The 25,825-nt window shown below is 38.7% G+C and overlaps 1 protein-coding gene across 4 annotated transcripts in view; it reads right to left on the reverse strand.

The window, feature by feature from the left end:
* CDC14A (cell division cycle 14A) overlaps positions 1-25,825 on the reverse strand; it is a 172,405-nt gene that overhangs the window by 57,392 nt on the left and 89,188 nt on the right. For all 4 annotated transcript variants that reach the window (XM_081307643.1, XM_081307642.1, XM_081307644.1 and 1 more), the window contains 3 exons: positions 16,054-16,141; positions 8,320-8,550; positions 3,058-3,196 (listed from right to left, as the gene is read on the reverse strand). In XM_081307643.1, coding sequence (XP_081163769.1) covers positions 3,058-3,196; positions 8,320-8,550; positions 16,054-16,141 — 458 coding nt within the window. The remainder of the gene's footprint in view (positions 1-3,057; positions 3,197-8,319; positions 8,551-16,053; positions 16,142-25,825) is intronic.

Consider the following 25,825-nt stretch of genomic DNA (forward strand, 5'->3'; position numbering starts at 1 on the left):
AAATATGAATGGCCAATAAATATGAAAACATGTTCAACTTCATTAGTTATCACAGAAAAGCAAATTAATACTACAAAGTGAATAACCACAAGTAACAAAATCCATTGGCTACAAATTTAAGACAGACAAGCCACTGCTGATGAGAATATAAACAGGCATACTACTTTGGGAAACTGTTTACTATCTTCTAAAGCTGAATGCACACACCCAACTGGCCCACCCACAGGTGTACATCCACCAGACCACACACCAAAGACACAAAACAGCCAACAACTGGGAACAGACTGAATATCCATCAACAGAGAACTAAAATGTCATATACTAAAGGTATCATAGCAATGAAAATGAACAAGCTGTGTCCACCTACAGCAGCAAAGATGATGTGGAGGAAAAATAGCTAGATGTCTACACACACTGCAGGGGTTCCCCCCTACAGAAGGTTCAGAAACAGGCAAAACTCAGGAATTGTTCTTTTGATGGAAGAACTGGGTAGTGAATAAAAAAGACCCAAGAGGTGCCTCTGGAGGCTAGTGATGTTCTGCTTCTTGATCTTGGAAAGGTTCCACAGTTGATCAGCTTTGTCAAAACTCACTGGGCATACCCAGCTTATTATATTCCATCCTCATGAACCTGCTCTCTCAGTTTTAAAACACTAAGCTTGCTGCCATCTCAGGACCACACAGGCTCCCTGCATGGAACACAATTCAATTTTGACAGGACTTGCTCTTTCTTGCCTTTTGGTCTCAGCATTCCTCCATGCTTTCCAAGAGCTCTCTACTCCTGTGTGCCACCCCTCCCCCAATTCTGTCACCTCTTCAGAGCACTTACCACCAGCCATCACCCTGCATACAATACACTTTTGCTTACTCCATGTTCCTTCCATTAGAAAAGCATGCACCCTAGAGCAAGAACCCTGGCTGCCTCGTTCACTCTCCCTTATCTGGGAGAAAGCATTGCCCAACTCAGGGTGTGCACACAACTACCATCTGCTGGACCGAAGAATGCCACTCGCACACTAAACAGTGCCTGGGGTATGTCAAGACACAGGCGTGGGGGGAGGCAGCTATGAGAGGAGGAAAGAATAAAAGAGTAAAAATCAAGCTCAAATATTTAGCAGAGTAGGCCAGAGACCAGAGCCCTGAGGGAAGAGATATAATAATGCCTGGGGGAGAGCCCATGAGCCCCACAGGCACTTTTCCATGCAAGTTCTGTAAGAAACATTGCAAAATATAAAAGATATAAAAGATACATTGCCTAAGACAAAAAGATGTCTGCCTTCAGGAGGCTCTACCCTAGGGATTGCAATGGCTTTTTTTCATATGGGAGTTAGACAAGAGAATCATTCCTGCACCTCAGTTTTCACAAATACTTGGAAAACTATAGTATGACTCACAACCTAGGAAACTTCCAGAGTTGTACAGCTTATGTACTCACAAAGGAATAAACCTTTCTTCAACCTAAAGAGCCTGTGTCTTATAACCCAAATTTCTTCTGCTATCACCTTGTGATGTGGCAGAGCAGAGGCACAATAGGGAGGTGTGAAGATGTTCACAGGCTGTGCTATCTGACACCTGAAAACCAGGTACCCTGGGCCAGGGGCATTCTCCACTGCATCTCCCTGCCTCGTGAGCTGCACAGTGCGGGGGCCTGGTGCAAGTGTTCTACCGACTGAATGAACCTTCTTCCAACCTATAATTTTAAGATGGATTAAATGGCTCAAAGAACTAGGCTGAGGAGTATTTTGGATTTTGTTTTTTAACCCTTAGGCCATTTATTCAACTTTGGTAAGTAACTAGTAGAATGAGCACTTTAAGATTCATTCTACAAAGCTCCACACTGTAGGAGCACAGAATGCACAAGAGAGGAAACAGAAGAAGTCACTGGCCAAGAAATACGATCAAGAACAAAGCACTTTAACAACAGAATTATTTTATTTGTACCCCACAGGTAAAACCCTTGAAGTTTCTGTCTTCTTGCACATTTTTTCTTAAAAAGTGATTACCCTTTTGCCTTGCTCTTAAGCTAAGGTATAACTGCTCATTTTTTAAGATTTTATTTTTTTCTTATAAGTTATTCCCTATAGTACTGCCAACTGAAGTCATTCCTCAGCAGGCTCAAATCTTCTTAATCACTTCAGACACTAAGAGCTTATTTACAGCACCTTTCTATGAAATTCATGATCATTTGTTTCTCACCAACCTAAAATGATTTAAATCAGAAAGAAATAATTACATGGAAAAGAATGCCATTCCCAACATAAAAGAAAAAAATGCAGTTTCAGTATGTCATTAACTGATAACATCTTACAGCTGGACCTAGGTCAACTAGCACTAATTTCATCTACTCACTGTATTAATGGGTAAATTGAAGGTAACCTGTAGCATTTTAAGGAGAAGCCTGGTGGTCCAGAAAGGGTTGTCCCCTTACAGGTTAAATCTTTCTACCCAGTAGGCTGAGGTTGCACCAAAAGTTAACAAATGAATATGTGAATGAATAAACGTAAAATTTATAAGCATTCGTCTAAATGATGGTCATAAAGCTGGTAAGTAGCGGGGCCAGGGCTAAAACCCAGTTCTCCGTTTTCTTTCCTTGGTAACTTCTTGGGTGTATTCAGAAGGTGCAGCCTCATCAGCAGTTCAGTTAGTTGTCAGGAGAGCAGCAAACTTAGTGAAATCACTGACTGACCTTAGTTGTGTTTTTTACTTCATTCTGCTTTTAGACATGCAAACAAAAGAGAAGAATGAAAAGTGCCAAGTGGGATGACATAAGAAAATTGCACTGTAGCCAGATCACACATAGAAAAATGACAGAAAAGGGGTAGGCAGAGATGGCTCTGTGATTTTCTTCTCACTCTCACCTGATCTAAGAGATATAAAAGGTACAAAGTGAGAATGCATCAGCTGTCAAATCAACAATATTCTATTAGAGGCACAGACTTCTCTAACAATGCAGCCATTTTATAACTGTGAGCCTGACACTGTCCAGAACCTGGGGAAGAAGAAGTAGAAAGGGTCAGGAACAAAGATGTACCATGAAAACACAGAGGGGTACACTTACTCTTCCAGGAAGTGCTGCTGGGGCCCAATAATGGAACCTGGCCGGCAAATTCTTATCCAAGCGATGATTTCAGCGTGTGTAAACCTGTAGTGCTTCATTACATAACAGGCTATCAATGTCCCTGTCCTTCCAAGGCCAGCTGTAAGAGAGGAACACAGATGAAATACAAAGTACAGCAAATGCATCCACATAGACACTGAAATTAAACCCCTATCAGAAACCACACTGGCCCAAGTGTAAATGATAACATTAGCAGCTGATACACATGCAAATTTGCTATCATGTAGAAATCTGTATTTCTCTCTACCCAGTGGAAAGGGCAAAGTGAAAATGTCACATGGGGGTGGTGGAGAAAGTGATGAAAGCAAAAGGATCTGGCAGCCAAGGACCAGCTAGAACAGGAAGGGACAGAGACAGGGGCCAGAGAGACAAGATTGGAAGGGTGGGGCAGAAGAGAAGCGTGCTTGAGAGGGGCTGGGATGTGGCAATAAGGACCAAGAGCTGAATCAGAATTCTGATTGGGTCACAAGGAAAGTTAAAAATGACTGATGTTTCTGACCTAGGAAACTGGTACAATGTTGATTTCATCCATGAAAACTTTTAGTTAGAAAAAGGAAATAGGGAAAAGTTAATGGCTGTTGCTGATGTTTAGAAATCTTCAGGGAGTGGGGGTTGCTTATTTATTTGTTTGATTTTGAGGAATCCTTTTGACTGTTTCCCTTGATCAAACTGTAGACTCTTCTCCAATCTTCCCCAGTAGTTTGAGAAATTCACAGTGTTTCAGCAAATCTTAGACACCACCATACCATCTTCATTGTGCAATACACACTATTATTTAAGTTTGACCAATAAAACATGAAACCACGACATGCTATCAATTTAAAACTCCATCCTAATTTCAGAAATGTTAAGGTGTGAAAAAGCGTGTCTCTAAATCAGCATTTCATGACTTTTTTACATGTACTGTTCCTCCAGAAGCCTCTTTACATTTTATTTTGTTTTTTTTCCTTATCTTTCCCCATAAAATTGTACTACCACACAGGTACACTACATATCTATATATGTATTATGTATACATCTGTGCTTTATACAGAAAAAGGTTTTTCACCCACCCCAAAAAGCAGTTTTGCCTTGTAATGCCTGGGTCGAGAATACACATCAAGAGTGAAAATAAAATGACATCCAAGTTCATGTCTATAGATGTCTGGAAGTCCCTTCCTTTAAAAAAAAATATTAAAGGATATATACACCGTTTTATTAGATGAAGTGTAATACATCCTGTTTTTAACTGAAGTGCCTTTTGCCCCAGATCAAACATCAACATTCCTCAGAAAAAATTAAAGTGTGATTATGGTCTCCAAGGGCTCTTTCTTTAATAGTAAGAGGTAAGAATCATTTGCCTTTCCTTCTGCTTCACCCGGATGGAGCCCATACCTGATAATTCCCTAGATATCAGACAAGACTACAATTGACTGGGCAACTGCTCAGATAAAACACAGCTGAATGTCCTGGAGCAGCAGCAGGGGGTCAGCACTAGTTGCCAGGGTCATCATGCCAGGTCTCTGCCTGGAGAGCGGTGGCCTCTTCATGGAGACACACTCTCTGACTGTGCCCTGCTTTGTGCAAGGAGCTGCCTGATGCCCTCAGTTAGGCTCCTAGTCCTACTCACAATCAAAAAGGTGGTACAAAGAATTTTCAAATTTCTCTGAAACTAAAGTTGCTTCCCCCTTTTAAAAAGAGTCTATAATTTAGATCTATAAAAAGAACCTACTTAGCACTCAATAGTTGGGAGCTCTTACCACAAGTGAACAGAATAGGAACACTTCACTAAGTTTCTATAAAAACTTTTAACAAAAATTTTAAAGCGTTCATAATTAAAGGGCTCCCTGGCACAGCATGACAAGAGGTTGAAAGTGTTCTATTTATACCAAAGTCAAACTCCAATTGCTTTATAGTTCCAGCCATTTTCTGAAATCCCTATAGAACATCAAGAATCACATACTAGAATATCACAATGTTGCTGTATGTTCGATGATTATTTGTGCTAGAAAATTTGAAGAATTCATAGCATTCCTTTCATCATTCCTTTCATCAGAGTGAACTGCAGATATTAAGTCGAGGTAAAGTTTCACACATTCCCAGCAAATTCGTTTCTAGTTTGTCTCTGTATACAAGGCTTTATATGGTGAGGCATAACATTTTCATTCCCTTTCTAGTAGCTACCAAAGTTCATTTGACATAAGAGTCTCTCTCCCTTCTTCCTTTTAGTTCAATTAAAATACTGAGTGCTGCTTGAATTCCCAAAAAATTAAGCTGACTTAATTAGGGCAGATGTCAAAATAATTAACAGGCCTATAGTAGATAAGTGTGCTATTAAAAGCAATACAGTTGTAATTAAACTGAAAATGTAATCCTTATAAAAGTACTCTTCATGTGTGTACAAGTAGACGTAAATGAAATAACACTGTCAAAAAGGTGTCACCAGTATAACCTTGACTTTCTGTATAAGAACTCACCTCAATGCTAAAAGTTTCACATTTTTAAAAATATTTTTAGTTGTAGATGACACAATATATTTATTTTTTTTAGTTGTAGATGGACACAATACCTTAATTTTTATTTTTATGTGGGGCTGAGGATGAAACCCAGTGCCTTCCACATTCGAGGCAAACACTCAGCCACTGAGCTACAACCCCAGCCCTCAATATCTTTATTTTAATTATTTATTTTTATGTGGTGCTGAGGGTCAAACCCAGCACCTCACACATGCCAGGCAAGCACTCTACCACTGAGCTACAACCCTAGCCCCTAAAGATTCAGACATTAAAATTAAAAAATCTCTGCTAGGGCTGGGGATGTGGCTCAAGCGGTAGCGCACTCGCCTGGCATGTGTGCGGCCCGGGTTCGATCCTCAGCACCATATACAAAGAAAGTTGTTGTGTCCTCTGAAAACTAAAAAATAATAAATATTAAAATTCTCTCTCTCTCTTTAAAAAAAAATCTCTGCTATAAGTAGATACATTATATATATATATATATATATATATATATATATATATATATATGGCATGTATATCTGCATATATATATAAAATCATACATATATATCTTAAAAGTAAACATTCACAGGTCAAGGTTATACAGAGAATATACCTGTAACAATGTTTTAACACCAGAGAGTTTCATTTTCATGTTTCTTGGATGAGGAATACAATAAAGAAAGATGCTGAGTTTTAATGAAAGTTCTGCATTTCTTCTCTTTCAGATTTGTCAATCCAAGATATGGATTGTTAACCCACAAATAAATTCTATGACCCAGCAGTCACAAAACTGACTAGGAAAAAAAAAAGGCCAAATTAATCTCAGAAAAAATACTAATTTTTTTTAATAATATAAAAACTAAACTTTGGTGTTTTTTTGTTTTGGGGTTTTTTGTTGTTTGCTTGTTCATTTGTTTGGTACCAGGGATTGAACCCTGGAGCACTCAACTACTGAGCCACATCCCCAGCCCTCTTTATTTTTCATTTTGAGACATGGCCTTTGCTAAATTGCTGAGGCTGGCTATGAATTTGCAATCCTCCTGTCTTGGCCTCCTAACCCACTGGGATTACAGGCGTGCATCAACACACCCAAAAAACTAGAGTTTGGAAGAGAAGATATGAATACCTCCTATTAAATGTTGATTGCAGCTATATTCCTATCAGTTCTGCTGATATTTGAAATATGTGAAATGCAGGCATTTTCTTGGACATGGACAATCTTTTAACAAAAAGGGATGGAAAGGCAAACTTAACGGGTAAATGAAAAACACCCAGGTCAAGCCATCCAGCTATAACCAGGAAGCAGTGCTTACAAAGGAGTGAGCAAGGAACACCTTCCCAGCAACGCACGGGCAGAGGGGACCTCCTGTCAATCAGGGGTCCTGTGTTGATAGGGACAGCGGAGGTAGGGCTAGTCCAGGAGGATGAAGCCTGCTTCAGGAGCCCTCATCTAAATCAGGGACCACGTGCATTTCCATCTCTTCCAGTCTCTGGTAAAGTGCAGCTTCCCGTTGCTGCTCACATATTCAGCGAAGTACCTCCACCTACTCAAATCTTAAACATAGAAACAAGGGCCTACAAAATGGTATTTTAATTTCTGTCAGAACCAAAGCCACTCTCGTCTGAATAAGGCAGTTACAGCAGCACTAGGCACAGGAAAAGAACAGTACCATCCCCAACTCCTACTAGCCAAACCTATTTGCAGACTCAAAACCACGAGAACAGCACCACCTAGCGGCACAATGAAGCGCTGCTTGTGAGAAACTGGAGGCTCATCTCAAGGCGGCCAACGTGATTTCTCATCCTTAAAATCAAAGATCCCAGTAAAATATCTTCCACCAGACTGAAAATTCTAAACTAGAAGTTGACCTCCTAGGAGTCTAACAACCAAGCTTAGATAATCAAATGTCATTCATATTTTCTAGGTAAATGACATAAGGTTGCCAAATAAAAAACAATATGCACTCCATGCAATATTTAGGATGTACTTTTACTAAAAAAAAAAAAAAAAAATTCACTGTTTATATAATATTAAAATTAAATTGGGCATCCTGTATTCTTATTTGCTAAATGTGACAACCCTATGCCTCCTATACTCTGAACAATCCCTACCCCCAAAGTAGCCACCCCAGAGACCAGAGATTGATTTACACATTCTTTCTAAGAGGCAATCCCCATCATTGGCAAGTGAGCAGGGTGATTACCCCTGGCAAGGGGCAAGGAAGACACTCAGCTCCATGATGCAAAAGACAAACAGGGAAAGGGAGGCACAAGGAACAAAAACAAAAGGGAGGCACAAACGCCAAATGTCAGATGGGTAGAAAAAGATGGAGAAGAGATGAGCAATTCTAAAAGAAAAGGAGAAAGGAGAACTAATGACACTTGCTTCTTGGCCATTTGTTCTAGTCAAAGCTGTTCCTGCCAGTCTAAGGACATCACTGCTGATATTTCCCCCTGAGACATACAGTGTCAATGAGCTGGGGCTTGGAAAGGTTAAGGTCAGAAAACCTTCATTGTCAAGAAGCCACACCACCATCAACTGTCCAGGCCCAAGCAATCCTTTCTTTCTTTAGGAAGGGGTTATTAAAATGGGTTCATGATGCAGTTTTCTAAAATTAAAAACCATTGTTTTCTTACTCATTAGGTAATTGTTTTACGTTATTTTCTGGGTTTCGGTCAGCGGCTCCCATGAGCTCCAAGACTACGGAGCCCTCGCACACACCTTTGCAGTGAACCGCAATCGCTCCTTCGGTGTTCTCACAGATGTTCAGGAACCTTCTCACGATGTTGTCGCTGGGTGTGCTGCCGTCTATGAAGAAGAGGTCATAGTGCTCGAAGCCAGCGTCTGTGAAGCGCTTCGCCTCATAAATCTTTTTGTTCAGCCTCACAACTGCAGTTACGTTATGCTTTTTGAAATAAGGGAAGTAGGCTTCAGGAGCATGAAGAGGGTAACCTAAAGGGAAAAGGAGCCGTAAGCAGAAGGCACGCACTTCATCTTACATAACCCAGACACACACCCTCAACAACAAAGTGCAGAAATCTCAATAGAGCACAGAAGAAAGCATGTTTCATGAGAGTGTAAAAGGTTCCAGAAGCTCGTAAAAGCCGTCTGCGTAACTGTAAACATCAGAGGAGGTTAAAACAAAAACCCTCTCTAAGTATTGAGACAACTCATTAAAGTTCAAAATCTCAACCTCTAGTAGGATTCCAATCCTGGGAACACATGTACTCCTCCCATCCCCAAAGCAAAGGCATTCTTGAAGTACTCAAATGTGCACAAAAGAGATGGGTTGATTCTTGGTGATTTTATTTCCCCTCAAACGTTATTTTTCACTTAACAAATCCATTTCAGCTTCCGCTAAAACTTTTTTAAAACATATTTATCTTTTAGTTTTAGGTGGACACAATAGCTTTACTTATTTTTATGTGGTGCTGAGGATCAAACCCAGTGCCTCGCAGCATGCCAGGCCAGCACGCTACCACTTGAGCCACATCCCCAGCCCAAGCTAAAACTTTTTTTTTGCCAGATGTATAGCTTTAATCTATAGAGCACAGTCCTCCACAGAATAGATCTGTGATCAGAAAGCACCTTCCACATACAAGCCACAGTTGTATATAATTTCTCTTTTAATTCTAAAAACAACCTGTAAAGGATGGTTAACCCCATTTAACAGATTAAGACACTAAAAGCTGAGGATACAAAAATTCAGTTAAACAGGAGGAATAAGTCCAAGAGATCTATTGTACAACATGGTATCTATAGTTAATAACAAGGTACTGGACACTTTAAAGTCACTAAGGGTAGATTTTAAGAGTTATTGCCACACAAAAAAATGATAAATACGTGCGGCAATGTACACATTAAACTTGACTTAGCTGATGTACACTATTTTAAAACATCATATTACATATCACAAATACACAAAATTTTGTCAGTTTAAAATATAAATAATTTTTACCTTGAAAAAAGAAGCTAAAAGAGGAACTCTTTGGTGAACATTTTCTGTTTGGGGAGGGGGCCACCTGAGATACTAAATTTCCAAACTCCCTGGCAATGTTCACCACCATGTAAGCATTCCTGGGAGCCACAGAAGCAACTGAGTCACAGACCAGACCTAGTCAAGGCCAATCAGCCGAGGTGACCAGTGAAGGCTTTGGCCACTGCAGGCCTTGCCTAGCAGCCCTAAGGGTTAAGAGGGCTAATCCCCAGCACACTGATTCCCACATCTGTAACCCATCAAGGACCCACTGACACATGGCACACCAGCTAAGTGAAATGACTTCATTGTAAATGGGGCTCCAAGGCAGCAGCAGGAGCAGCCTGCAAAGCCAGATGGCTTCTGCACTGTTTCTTTGGCTGTATTTTCTGCTGCCTTGGATCTTGTGCTTGTCCTTTTCATTTTCTCTCAGCTCCAAGCCAACCCTTTAATACCCTGCACCATGAGGCAGGGGCTCAGGCCCACATATTGTCTTTCCCAGACTACCTATCTAGATGGCCTTCTGTTGATTCTAAAAATAGGAGGCACTAAAGGGCAACCAGGAAAGGGCCTTCTTCCCGTTCTCCCATCAGCATCACATCAGCAACCAAAGAAGAGAGCAGCCAGAGCTCCCAACCCACTGTGGCACTCCCAGGACTAGCCTGCTGCACTCTCCTCAGGACCAGAGCCCAGCCTTCTGGTCTCTACTCCTCAGTCTCCAGTCCAAACAGTACTGTGGAGCAGGACCTCCACGGGTCTGAATTCCAGTCACCTGACTCCTCCCTCAATGCTCCCAGGCTCCGGTAGTTCCACTTTCTCCCCCCAGTCCCAACCTTCAAGGTACTAGCTGCCTTTTGCATAATATCTAGATTCTACAATGTTGCCTATTTTATTGTTTAGACTACTTTGTAACAGACTCCAGGAGTTAAATTCCTTCTGTTTGGAGTACCCAGTGTGGTTCCCATTTCCTACATAGACCCTGCAGATACACCGTCTCCCAAGGATCTTGTGCATTTTCTAAACTTAGTTCCCAGCTTTCTCTTGGAGTCAGTGAGCTACCCAACATATACCCATAAATGCCTTTTTAGTTTAATTTACCATAGTTGACTCTACTGTCTGTAACCAAGTTCCCTAATTGGAAGACTTTGCCAAGGTCACAAAAAATGGAGGCAGAATTGGAATCCAGGCCTAACTAATCCTAACTCAAATGCGTGATTCTCATAGGCCATGCTGTTATTGAACAAAGAGGAAACAGAGATCATTTAATATCTTCTGTGTAGAAACAGCAACTTGTACACACACACATGAAGAGAAAACACGTGCTCTTCTACTTGGAAAATCAAGTCTGTTTTCCTAGTTGGTTTATTTACTCAAATTATTTCCTAGCAACAAGTTTACAGACTAAGTGGGAGAAGAACCCTGGTTGGCATGAGGAAACAAGAGCTTTTCTATCATGCAGGGAATGAGAAGTAGAGGGACTCCAAACACCTGGGGAGTTTTTCCTAGGTATGGTAAGCCAATGGGAGCCTGTCTTATTCCTGGAATTCCTTTTACCTCTGTGATGGAACCTCCTGGCTTGATGCCCATCCCTTCCTCTGAACAATCAAGATGTAAGAATCTCTTTTCTTACATGAATTTCTATCAGGAGTAAATGAAGGTTTAGCTAATACATCAAAAACACACTATGAAAAAGAAATGATGGATATCTTTTGAGAAATGGACACAAAACGCAACTATAAAAAATGACAACAGACATTTAAATACTAATCATAATCACACCTATTATTTATTGAGCACTTATAATGTGCCAGGCACTATGCTGAGTGTTCCATGTGAATTATCACACTAAACCCTACAATTACTCAGATTACTGGTGCCTGGAAAGCTAACTGGGTCCATGCATACACAGGTTGTAAGAGATAGCATTTTGGACCCTGGCAGACAGATTTCAACATCTGTCCTGAAGCTGGTTTTTTTGTAAGACTCAACTTGACTCTATCTGTAAGACCTCCAAACCAGAGAACATGACATGAGTATTAGGAGCTGTACTTCCTAGAGTTGGTGAGCAGGATTTTGGTTTTGGTTTTGTTTAATTCTTAAAACTGCTTCAAATTACTTACAGACAACTAATAATGAAGATATCCCATGACCTCTCAGCAATGGTGTGTGAGTGATCAATGTATTTGGATGTTTAATGTGAAATGCTCCCTGGGAGTCCTGCAGCCCACCCAGAAAGCTAGAGCGTTCATCCAACCCTGGCTGCATCTGGCCACTAGGTGGTGCCCTGGCATCAGTGAGGCACAGGCTCAGCCCAGCAGTGGTGCTGACACAACACAGAAACAACTTCAGAGCTGAAGATGATTTTAAAATTCACCTCTTTCCAGCCACTCATTTTAAAGTTGTGAAACTAAGAACAGCAGAGTCAAATGTGGACTAGTCAGCCCACCTAGTCATTATTAAAAGTAAAAACTTCAAAAGGAACAAGGTGATGTCAGAAAATATAAAATGCTGATGAGGTTCATTAACCAGTGAAGTCCCAAATGTTCAATTCTGCAAATATTTCAACAAAATTGACACAGGTGCATAAAACAGGTTGGAAAGTATAATATAGAGCTTACATATCTTTTATATATTTTCATATGTATATAGAATTTTTTTTCAAATGCTCTCATCATTCACCCATTACTTTTCTCAAAAGAATAGACCTCTGAAAACAATAATTATTTCATAATTCCCATGAGTGGTATATTTGTGGTTCAATTTAAGTGTTCATTAGTATTCTACATCCAGGATGATGGGAAAAAAGAGTTAAAGATGGAAATGCACTAATAAGAGCATAATGCGTACCTGACATGGTCAAACCATTCAAATAATATTCCCAATCCTCACCAAACACCCTGAATGTGATCAAACTTCACTCATTGTGATGTATAAGGAAACTGATGGTTCCAGAAGTTGTGGATCTCACTGAAGTTCACACAGCCAATAAGGGATCAAGGAGCCACGCTTCAACCTGCCCAGGGTCTTTACACCAGTCTGCTCTCATTAAAAGAGCAAGCTGATACTTCAGATTGCTCGGATTCTGCTTCTTATTCCACCTCTACACCACTTACCCATCCCTGAGTGTGTGTGTGTGTGTGTGTGTGTGGTGTGTATTTAAATGACATTACCACTTAAAAGACTTTGTAAATCTGAAATCTAAAATATCTGTTTCATTCTCCTGCTATCATTCATCAATTCAAAATTGTTAAATAGAAAAAAAATAGCGTTCTTCTTTCCCCACTATGAAAACAATGTGAACCAAGATGGCTGAGTGAGCCTGCTAGTTCCCTCTGTTGACACAAACACCCTGAACACTCCTAAAATGCATTCTGGCCCTTCCCTAGAGCTTAGAGCTTCCTTTTGCTACATCCTAGCAACAGCTATTTGATTGTTAATTCCTCAAAAATCTCAGCTTTTCTACTAACAAACTCCTAAAATGACCTTCAGAAATACAGAGTTTCTCAAAATTTTAATTGAAAAAAAAATCTAAGGAATGTACCAAGATCTAACTGTAATCGGATCAATTTTATTAATTCCCACACAGACTTATTTTAAATTCAAAAGTGTTTACAAAGTTAAAATCCTTCACCAAAAAAATGTTGAAGCTTCTAATGAACACCAGATGTTAAAATGGGGATTTCAGTGAAATATCAGCATTTTACCAAAGACAATCTTAAATGAAATTGTTCTAGGCATCTTAAAAACCAACAAATTAAAGTAACACTGTCAGACCTTTTTCTCAATGAGAGGACACAACTGCTATAAAGCACTTTCCTCAGGTACATATGGAAAAAAGGTGTATACAGAGCAATATCTTAACAATAGTTATTTCTTGCTTATATAGTTTTAAGAGTTTTAGTCTTTATCTGTATTGCTAAACTATTGTATAGTAAACATGTACATTCTCTGTAATAAAATTTAAAAGAGCACAGAATTTGTAATTAAAAAGACCTATATTTGAGTCGTCCCACAGCCTGATATTGGCTGCATGAACCCGGACAATATGTAACTCTCTTAAGTTTCCTTGTCTTCCGTAAACTAACCATCACCTGCTACAGATGGTAGGTCACTGAACAGATGATGTGCACAAGAGGCTTAGCACCATTCCTGGCATATAACCAAGTGGCAGCCATTATTCTTTCCCCATATTACAATATGGAACCAAAAAAAAAGTTTTTTTAAGATTTTTTAAATTAAGAATTATACTCAATCCCCAGCACCAAAAAAATTACATAAAATATACATCTTCTTTTATTCAGTGGTTCTATTTCTAAGAATTCAGAGGGGAAACTAGAACTATAAAATATGAAAGAATAGGTACACCAACCATAGCAGGTTTTGGGGTTTTTTTGTTTGTTTTTGTTTTGTTTTATTGGGGGGGAGGTGCTGGGGATTGAACCCACAGCCTTGTGCATGCTAGGCAAGCACTCTACCAACTGAGCTATATCCCCAGCCCCATAACAGTTTTTTAAACAACTTTTATCTCATTTAAAATAAATTAACAAAATTATGACCCAGTCATAGACTGGAATAATAGACAATGCAGTCATCCAAAATGATAGCACAGATCTATATACACTGCCATGGAAAACATTCATGATTGTTAAGTGAAAAAAAGCTAGCTATGAGATGATAATTATATTATGATCCTATTTTGGTAAAAAAAAAATATAAATGTGTGTTTATGCATAGACATATACAAAGTATATCTACACTGAGAAAGTAAGTTAAGAGAAGCAGATGGAAGAAATTAAAAAGCAACTGTAATTCCAACTACCAATTAGTAAAACTAGTAAACATGGGTAGAATTACAGGTCACTTTTATGCTTATTAGTCAATCTGCATTTTCTCCACTCTTTTTAAAATAAGCATGTATTAGCTCTATAAAAATACTTTAAAAGAACTTTTTAAATTATACCTCCCAACTCCTCTGTAAGAAAAACTGAAACACATGAATCCCAAATGGCAAAATTCTTTCAACTTTGCCAAATACCCAACAACAAAGCCACTACTCAAACAGAACATCTACTGAGGTTTCCTGGGCCTGAATCTAATACTTTTTCACAGAAGTAGGTTTAATCAGCCCTGTCTTGAACAACCAACTGTTGTTATAAAGCACTTTCCTCAGGTACTCCATGTGTTATTCCTAACAACCCAACATGACATTGGCTAATTAATCAATGTACAGAGCCAAATGAAAATCCTTAGTCAATTCATGACTCAGAAGATCTAATTTTGGCTTCTCTATAGAGATCCCTGTTAGTTTAACTCTAAACCTGGATTACTTATCCACAGAGTGGGGGGAAAACCATGAATCACGCAGGACTTCCTGCAAGGTAGTAACAGATATGAAATGATGAACATACTTTGTAGAATCAAAAACTACTATCAAATCTAAATACATGAATAATAATGAAACTAGATTTCAGAAGTGGTGATGATGATGATGATGATGATGATGATGATGATGTAAGAAGAGTAAATCTAGATAAGAGGTTTCAAATTAGGTTCCCAAGGAAAACTGATACACTCTACCCCTATGACCAGAAAGTAAATAGGAGTTATTGTGTTCATGGATAACATTTTTTCCTTCAATTTTATGTACTTCTCTTATGAACTAATCTTAAACCATTGGTGTCTATCATTACATATCACCTAAGTGATGTTAAGACATGGAAAAATATAAGTAGAAAACAAGTATTAATGGCAAATTTCACATAGCTAATCATGTTGCATTCAAGAGGTATGTTTTGTTTTGTTTTCATTTTACTGAATACATATGCCCAGTGCTGTAAATAAGTAGTTTAATTACTATCAGAAAATCTGTACTCTTTGTCTCAAAGAAACTAAGTAGATAGTACAGTGGTGATATTCAGGAGCCCAGTTCTGAGTTGGAGTACCAGTTCTGCATACTTCTAGGTGACCCTGGGCAAATCCCCACCAAGAAGATGCTATTTCTTCCTCCTTAGGTGTGGATCACAGAATCTACATCTAAGAATTATTGGATATTAACTGAGATGATGCTAGAAACTATCATGCAGTAAGCACTAAACAAAATCGCCATCATCACCCAACATGACACTCCCCAAGAATACCTTGGGGATTCTCTACAGCCAGATGAATATGAAAAAACATTTATAGAATTCAGCAATCTGTTTAGTGGTGTAACCAGTTTGTTTCTCAAATTCTTCTTTAATGACTGGATAAAGAAAACATTCTATTTATGGCAACCTAAAAAAACATGCTTGTTTTAAAAGAGTGGATATAGCTCCACCTACTGGAAGTTTAACCTTCAACACACTGGTTGCTATTCAATTTTATACATCCTGAATAGTCTGCAGAATATTACCAAGAGAAAGTGTTATCTGAGGAAATTGAAAAATTAAAGAAGAGTAATTAAAATAAATGTTTGGAGGGTAAAAGGAAGAAAAACCTACCATTTTCAATTTTGCTTTTAGGATGTGGTCCACTAAATGCTAAAAATTTTCCTGGAACAATCCAGTTGAAGTCACCATTTTCAACTCGCTGGCAGAATTTTGTGAGAAAAGAGAAGAAAAATATTTTATAATTCTTATACAATTTAGGAAACCCTTACAAATAAAACTGCTTTTCCTACTATTAGTATTAGACCAATTGGACATACATGAAAACAAAGTAATAAAATTTAAAAACATACATCTGATTCTCAAAATGTTATTTATGAATTTCATTCACTTGAGGAATTCTTCTATCTAGACTATGAACAGTTTAGGCTGTATGGAAAGTTAGTTTATTTAAGGTGTGGTACTTTGCTTTAAATAAGTTTGTCTCCTAGTCACTCTGAAATAAAATGAAATGAAAATAACATTGTTATCCTAGCAATAAATTAAAGAAGTAAGAAAAAAAATGAGAGATACAAGCATTTCCATGAACATGATAAACGGACTTTAAACAATGAAAAAAATATGAATGTCAGGTTTATGATGAACACATTTTTATGGGCTGATGTCTGTTGTTGATTCTAATTTGAAGACCATGAAATGGCAGGAGGCAGAAGGGAGGGACAGAAACTCATTAAATCCTAGAGGTACACCACAAGCCAGGGTCAGTCAAGGTTTCTTGCAGGGGCTGCAAATCCAAACAAGGGTTAGCAATAAAAGTGGCTGCTCCTCCACTCAACCTAATTAGTCACCCTGCAGGAAATTTGAGTGTGGCTAACCTTCCAACCTATTTTTAAGTGAGATCTGCCTTTGAAATAGTAACTTTTATTTTCGTTTTATTTTATATATTTGCAGTACTGGTAACTGAACCTAGGGACACTCTACCACTGAGCTACATCCCCAGACCTTTTTTAATTTTTTTTAATTTTGAGACAGGGTCTCTTGCTACATTGCCAAGACTGCCCTTGAACTTGGATCCTCCTGCCTTCACCTCCCAGATCTCTGGAAAATGTTGATTATTTTAAATTAGGTTTTTAAATACTATGGGCTGACTGATCATCAGTTGCATCCTCTAGGCTGTACACTCTAAGGAATACTCAGAAAAGGTTAAGACCAAGAGAGAGGCCAACCACCCTCTACCATACCATCAGCCCCTCCATTTTCTTTTCTTCCCTCTGAACCCGTGGACACCAGGACAGGGCTAAGGTTACCCAGGACAGTGCAGGCAATTGGGAGACACTGTGAAATCCATCGTACTGCCTCTTCGCTGTCTTCTCTACATTCCACTCCCACCCCACCTCCCTAGTCTCCAATCTCAGGACAGGGAAATAGCATGGTTCTCTTCAAGGGGCACACATCTGTGTCTATCTATATAAAAGGCTGGAGAAGATGACCTCAGTAATAGGAACCTGGGCTAAGTAAGAGTCTGCATGCTACTGTAAAAACTCAATAAATATTTGTTAACTAAATTAGAATAATATCATCAAGGAGATCTGGTGCCACTACTTATATTACCTATTACATTACCACTTCCATGAAAATCAAAAGTTGGCTATACATTTTCATTTTTAAAATGAGGATGTACCTTTTCAATTATACAAAGTTACAAATGAACCTTTACATGATATCCTGCTATGTCAGCATTGTAGTAATCTAATTGTAATAACATAATATCTCTCTAATGCCCTAAGTAAAAGCTTAGCAACACCATGAATGTCACAATACATATGCATGGCTATCTATTTATAATCATTTGAATAAAGAATCAAACATACAACTCTTATGATAATTAAACATTAATTCTTGTTTAAATAAAAGTCTCAAATTAATGATCCAATATCCATTTTGAGCAATTATTAAGGCTAAAGCATACTTTAAAAATTCAAGAGTAAGGGTATGTTCTAATCAAAAGTCTAAACTTAGCTCTCAGGAACAGTAGAAGAAATCCAGTTTCCACATTCACTATTTCTGTGTCCTTGGCCACCAACTAGGCAGATAAATAAATTGTGCTATATCTGTTTATTTGGACTACAGACATCTGTTTGGTTAAACAGTAACCTTTTATAATCAATCATATTGGAGACAGGCCATAACCTCTCAGAATCAAAAGACTATGTTTGCAAATTTTCCTATCCAAAAAGATAAACATTAGATAATATTGGGCTATATTTAGCAGCCTGGATGAAGTTGATAGAATAAGTAACAGATTAAGATTTTAGATCTTAAAAAAAATTAATAAGAAAGATACAACTTTTAGCTAACCTAACATAAGCTTACCTGGGTAACCTTCCAAAATTAATATATGTGTCTCCTTTCACAGTGAATTATACAAATGCTAATATGTATCAATAATAGAACGTTTAAAATAATATAAGTTGGTTTTTCAAGCAAACACACATACCCACTTCAAAGAAACCTAGATCAGACAGGAACTCAAGGTACTTTCCAACACTACCACATTTTATAAAGAAACTTTGAAGCAAGGATGAGGTAAGAGTAGGATTTAGCCTTTTCTAATATAAAGTCACCACCTATCAAATACTATGTAGAAAATCTATAGATGTTCTACACTATGAGAAAACCCCAAAACACGATGTGAATTCCTGAAACTGATACATTTAGGTGCTATTATTAACTTTACTGTAGGAGCTTTCAGTCCACAAAAGATTCAACAGATTTCTTTTGAATAGCTAACTCTCCTGGTGCACTTAAAATATAATTTGCTTTGAAAGCACAGATTTTTACAACTTCTCAGAAATACATCTGTGCCTCTGTTGTAACAGTCACAAATATTTTCCCCTTAAATATTTAAAAAGATTTGGCTTATTTGCCATTGTTATAAGCCTGCAGTTTAAAAAAAATAGTCCTGAAGTTGACAAATAAGAGACTGATTCCTTTTATTGATGTGATTTCTCAGAAAACATAAATAATTTTGAGCACAATTAAACATTCACTCAAATATTTACTGAACTAATCTCTAGGGTATATAAAGAACTCAAAAAGCTAAACACTGAAAAAACAATAACACAATCAACAAATGAGCCAAGGACCTGAACAGATACTTCTCAGAAGAGGATATACAATCAATCAACAAATATATGAAAAAATACTAATCATCTCTAGCAATCAGAGAAATGCAAGTCAAAACTACTCTAAGATATCAGCTCACTCCAGTCAGAATGACAGCAATTATGAAGACAAACAACAATAAGTGTTGGCGAGGATGTGGGGAAAAAGGTACACTCATACATTGCTGATGGGATTGCAAATTGGTGCAGCCAATTTGGAAAGCAGTATGGGGATTCCTTGGAAATCTGGGAGTGGAACCACCATTTGACCCAGCTATTCCCAAAGGACTTAAAAACAGCATACTACAGGGACACAGCCACATCAATGTCTATAGCACTACAATTCACAATAGCCAAACTATGGAGCCAAACTAGATGTCCTTCGGTGGATGAATGGATTAAAAAATGTGGCATATATACACAGTGGAATTTTACTCAGCATTAAAAAAGAACAAAATCATGGCATTTGCAGGTAAATGGATGGTGTTGGAGAAGATAATGCTAAGTGAAGTTAGCCAATCCCAAAAAAACAAATGCCGAATGTTTTCTCTGATATAAGGAGGCTGACTCATAGTGGGGTAGGGAGGGGAAGCATGGGAGGAATAGATGAATTCTAGATAGGGAAGATAGGTGGGAGGGAAAGGAAGGGGGCAGGGGATTAGCAAGGATGGTGGAATGTAATAGACATCATTATACAAAGTACATGTATGAAGACTTGAATTGGGTATCAACATACTTTATATACAGAGATTCAAAAATTGTGGTATATATGTATATTAAGAATTGTAATGCAAAAAAAAACAACAAAGTATGTGTATAAAGGCATAAATTGATGTGAATATACTTTATTACAAAGATATGAAAAATTATGCCCTATATGTGCAATAAGAATTGTAATGCTTTCCACTGCTGTCGTGTATTTAAAAAATAATAATAAAAAAGTGTTTGCTGAGTCTTTATTAAATATCAAGGACTACAACTTAGTGTCTAATAAAAAGCATTTTCTCTGTTCTTTTAAGGAGTCCAAAGACAAATGGAAGTAACAGTAACAGCAGCAAACACATACAGACCTGACTCTGTGCCACTCACTTACTCTACACAGCAACACTATGAGGCAGATAGCATTACCACCACCATTTTATCCTTTAAAGAAGAGTTGTACTAAATTTTGATAAATGTCACCACAGAAATACACAAGAGGTATAAGGTTGGCACAAAGACTCTTTTTAAAAATCAAGAGAGAACTACAAAGTCTGTTTTCAAACTCATTTTGAAAGTGCACCCTTTATATTTACCTAATTTCTAAAACAATTAATTCGTGTTGACAGTGTAGTTGTACTACATAAAGGTGAATATGCTGTCGAGATGGGCCCTTTATGAGCTTAAAGCCAAGTAAATATTTGAGTTGTTTGGTTTAAATTAAGTTTCCATGCACTTTGGCTTTAAGTGATAAACTTTAGTTTATTAATTTAGATCTGACTTTGAGAGAGACGGTGTGGTGGAGGGAAAGAGGAGTGTCCCGTGTGGATGATTACTTCATCTCTGCTAGCCATGGCAGGAGGAGGGAGACAGCTTCAGGGCTGGCGGGTTGCTCCAACAGTCCAGACCAGTGAACACCTCCGCTGATAAAACAGCAGCAAAACTGCAGGGCACGTTTGCTGATGCCATTGTCAAGACATGAAGGTCTGGGGACAGCAGCACACATATATATGGTTGCTGAAGCTCAAACGCAGGTTCTTTCAATCATGAAATGTGTGTACACCAGAAATCATGAGGCCCCCAGGAGAGCAAAGTACTGGAGTGACCAAATGCAGAGAAAGGGCTGGCAAGACAGGTTAAGAAAGAAGACCAGAGGGAGAAATGCAAGAGACAGCACCTCAGAAGTTAGAGTAGGAAGGTAAGTTTCCAGAATTAGAGAGTGGCCACAGGGCAAATCAAACAGGAAGAAGACCCAAGCGCCGCCATTTGTTTTTCTCGCTTCTGTGTTGCAACAGTTGTAGTGGAGTTATGAGGGTATAAGCCAGACCATAATTAGTTGTAGAATACAGACTGCTCTCTCAAGAAGTTTGGAGGTAACAGAAAAGACAAAGACCAGTAATTAAAGAGAAAGGGAAAAAAAAAAAAACATGGGAAATTGCTTAGGACAGGGTAGGCCTCTAAACATTTTATAGACTTGACCAACATGATTTTTAACTAGCAATGGGTGTGATTTATGAGCAGATGAGGAAACACCAGGTACCTCCACTTCAACAGATTCAACAGTCAGAAAGAAATTTTTGTTCTGTAATCTTGTGGCCTTTGGGTGACGAAATCAATCCTCTAGGATGGCTCCAGGGGGATGCTTCTAATAGTTCTTCTAATGGTTCGATCACCATGGGAGGAACACCTCTATAATTGCTCCTGGTGGTGAGGACATGCCCACATGCCTGCACTCTGAGGCTTGCTTGACCCCAGTTCCTATGACAGGAAAGCTCCTTTTCCCAATCCACAATCTATGAACAACTGAAGATGGCAGACCAAGCATCATCCAGATTACTTCCAGTTTACAACTTCTTAATCCAAAGCAAAGCTTTGAACATCATCCTTTCAAGTGTTCAACAGCACTGACTCTTGCTGTTGACCTGAGGTGACTTGTTGACATGGGAGATCTAACAAACTTTACTCATTCCCAGGGGATATGATAAAGGACAAAATGAGGAGTCTACACCTCCTGGTCCATGAAGGATACAGTCAGTCTGGGGACAGTGCCTGGTCATGTAGAAAACTAACAGCACATTACATGCAGACCTGATCTTAGATTGCAATAACTAATACTCGATGCTGGAAATAACTGATTTTTTTTTTAAAGAAGAGATTGCAGCACAGATTGGTTGATAATGAAAGAAAGAAACACTATTTCAAGAAGTTGTCTACCAGAGTAAAATCTGTTCCTTGGAATGTTACTATAAAATCAGAATGGATCTTTAATTAATAACACTTAGTCACTTTCTACTGAAAATAGATCACACAAAATATCTTGAAATGGTGCTGTACTCCTTTCTAAGTATTCATTCACTCACCGCTTTAGTTCTTTCTTTTCAGAAACATTTAAAGACTGCCCACTACGCATGTACCGTGCTACTAGGTTACTTATTCATACAAAGAAAAATAGGTCCTAGTTCCTGCCCACAAGCACCCACAGTGCAGGGGAGACGCAGCTGTGGAAGAACAATCACAAAACACTGCTTGAATGAGACTCCACAGGCTGAGAATGACTTCACAGTCAGCCACGTAAAGATCGTGGGAGAAAAGAAGGGATCGCAGGCGTGAGTAGGAAGCAAAAGCATGTCCACAGGGACAAGAGCGTGAAGCAGTGCGCATCTGGGCAGCTGCATGGATGGAAAAGGAAAGAGTGGAGAGGAAGGAGGCCCAGGCCAAGGCAGGCTTTTGTGCCACAGTAAAAAGTTTACATTTCTTCCCTGATGTTTGTCAGTGCGGAACCCATGAAGGACTTAAAATAGGGGAATGATATAATCAGATTTTGTTTTTAAAACATCGACTCTGATACTAATGTGAAGAGTTGCCCCAAAGGCCCAAGGGTAAAGACACCTACAGCAGACCTCTAAAACAGACCAGTGCTTTCTCCCAAATAGTCTCCAGATAACCTGACATTACTCTCTAGAACAGCAATGCTCTTCTCCCCCAAAGAGCACCCTACCAGGGAAGATGGCAATACAGATGACTTGTGAATCGCTGAAATGTCTCGGGAGTCAAACATTACACATTCAGCCTGTTCTGGATCAGTGAGAAACTCTGCATGACAACTAACTTGAGAAGCAGAGATGACAGCTGGTGGCCAGAATCAAACAGGATAACTTCTGCAGAGCAAGGCGGATGCTGTGACTTAAGGTGATATTTGCTCACCTAGCAAATATAGTGAGCTAATAGGAGGCACTTAATATCTGTTCAATAAACAAACTGAAAAGTTGTTAGATTGAGGCCATGAAGAGAGTAAGGTGGCTTCTTGACTCTCTTATAACAAATGTTTATTTGTACATTGTTATTTTTGTAAAACAAAGTTTCCTAACCAGAGTGACCACCATGGAGTTGCTTGGGCAAGGACTGGGACAGCCAGAGTACCCAGGCCAGTTGCCAACAGCTGAGTTATGGTCCCAGGGTATTGAGCAAGTGTTATCATTTTCTCTGTGTGGCATCATGAGAAACAAAAGGAATCCCTGTGAGTGACTCCACTCCCAGGTAAGCGGTAACTGGTGCCTCTGTCATCAGAGAAGCAGTAGCCAAGTGCAGCTCTCTCTTGCATGAAGTAGCCAATGTAAAGATGTGGCCTGGGCTTGTCAGTGTGTGAAGCACAGGATCAAGTCGAAAACAGCCTGATGTTCTAGACAATATTTTCGTACTGACAGAACTACTTCACAGGAAGTGCTTTTAATATTTTTACCAAAAAAAAAAAAAAAAAAAGAATGATTTGTGTGTAGTGGGAGGAGGACAATGGCAGATACCAAAAGCTCAAAGAAAGACGTCAACATAATTTCTCAGCTTTGTAGTAGTTCTTGAACTTCAGTCTCCATCTAATTTCCAAAAGGCAGCTCGTGGAGACTGCAGGGGCCAAATGTTGGATGGAAATAATAAGTGCAAGCTACAGAGGAGCCCCACCCCCCCATGGGCTGTCATGGGAGCACGGCTTCTCTGCATTTCTTCCCACACCCACAACTAAGGACAGGGAACTGCTACAGCATGCATGACACTTCCTCTGTGGTTTTCTGTGAGTTCCTCTGTGTATGGATAACATAAGGACATCATCAAAAACAGCAAGTCTCTGGTAAACATTGAAATGCCTCTTTAAGGACAACTAGGACAACACACAAAGACATCAGGTTCTCTCTGATGAATAATGACTGCTTAAGTGTAGGACTGTTCAGTGGAATACAGGCATAGGCATGTTGGGTAAGGACAGTAACCTCCCCCCAAAAAGAAAGCTGACTGAAGGCACACTGAAGGTCTTCTAAGCATTAACCTCTAACTTTGCTACTGGAGAGCGTAGAGTTTCTCACACACCTACAGATATATTATTTAGAAGAATATGCAAACTCTTTCATCCTCATTGTTTTTGCCTAGGACAAAAGGTTTTTGTTTTTTTTTTTTTAATTTCTGAACTGGTCTATGGCTAGACGTCAAAGCCGTGGTTGCTCTCTTAGTCTTCAAGTTCCCTTAGAATACCTTAAGAAGCCTGTAGGAAAAGGTAGGAATGTCTGACACTGATTCCTACAGGAAACTTTGGATTACCAAAAGTTGCAGTTCCTTTTCTGGACTTTCCCTGCGTAGCTGCCAGAAATGTATCTGTTTGATTAGTGCAAACGTGAGGAACTGCAGAATTCCACAAGAGGTTGGCAAAGGACCTGGAAAGACCAGGTTTTGAAAGACTTTCACAAAATGGAAACCAACCCTCTTGCTTATATCAATACTTAATGTGATGCGCCATTTGCAAGTCACATGGAAATAAAGCAAGAGCCTGAGATATCTTACCCCAAGCTTTCTGAACATGACAAGGCCTTGAAATGAACTCTCCAGTGAACAATTAGATCACAAAAAGCAAGAAATATAACCTGTTCTGCTTCTGCTAGGCTTCCTGTCACACTGATGGACTATGCTAGCACCCTAGCCAGCCTGCCATTCTTGCAGAGTCTGCACTCTAGCTACATGTGGCTTCTATGTACTAATGTTTCCACACCAAATTAAGGTATGCCACAGTGTAAAGCACACACTAGATCTCAAAGCACCTAAAAACTGTAAAATGACTAATGCCTAGGTCTTTGATCCACTTTGAGTTGAGTTTTGTGCAGAGTGAGAGATAGGGCTTCAATTTCATTCTGCTCTCTATGGATTTCCAGTTTTGCCAGCACCATTTGTTGAAGAAGGTATCTTTCTCCAATGTATATTTTTAGTGCTTTTGTTTAGTAGGAGATAACTATATTTATGTGGGTTTGTCTCTGCATCTCCTATTCTGTTCTGTTGGTCTTCATGTCTGTTTTGGTGCCAATACCATGCTGTTTTTGTTACTATAGCTCTGCAGTATAAGGTCTGGTATTGTGATGCCTCCTGCTTCACTTTTCTCACTAAGGACTTAAAATCAGCATACTCTAGTAACACATCAATGTTTAAAGGAGCTCAATTCACAATAGCTAAACTATAGAACCAACCTAGGTGCCCTTCAACAGATGAATGGATAAAGAAAATGTGGTATATATACACAATGGAATATTACTCAGACATAAAAAATGACTTTATGTCTTTTGCTAGTAAATGGATAGATGGATCTGGAGACTAAAATACTAAGCAAAATAAGCCTATCTCAAAAAACCAAATGCCAAATGATATGTGGATGCTAACAAACTAGGGAGGGGGAAGAATAGAAGTTCATTTGATTAGATGAAGGGAATGGAGTGTGGATGAGAACGGGAAAGACAGTTGAATCACTCTGACATAACTTTCCTATGTACATATATGAATATACCACAGTGAATCTCCACATCATATACAACCACAAGACAGAGATCCTAATTAAAATAAAATATACTCCATGTTTGTATAAATATATCAAAATATACTGTCATGAATAACTAAAAAGAACAAATTTTTTTAAAATGTAAAATATCTCATTAATGATTTTGTATTGGCTACACATTGAAATGACATTTTAAATATATTACATTAAGTAAAATCTA

This window comes from Spermophilus citellus (genome assembly GCF_964194105.1).
Source record: "Spermophilus citellus genome assembly, chromosome: 9".
In the NCBI taxonomy this organism is placed as follows: domain Eukaryota; kingdom Metazoa; phylum Chordata; class Mammalia; order Rodentia; family Sciuridae; genus Spermophilus; species Spermophilus citellus.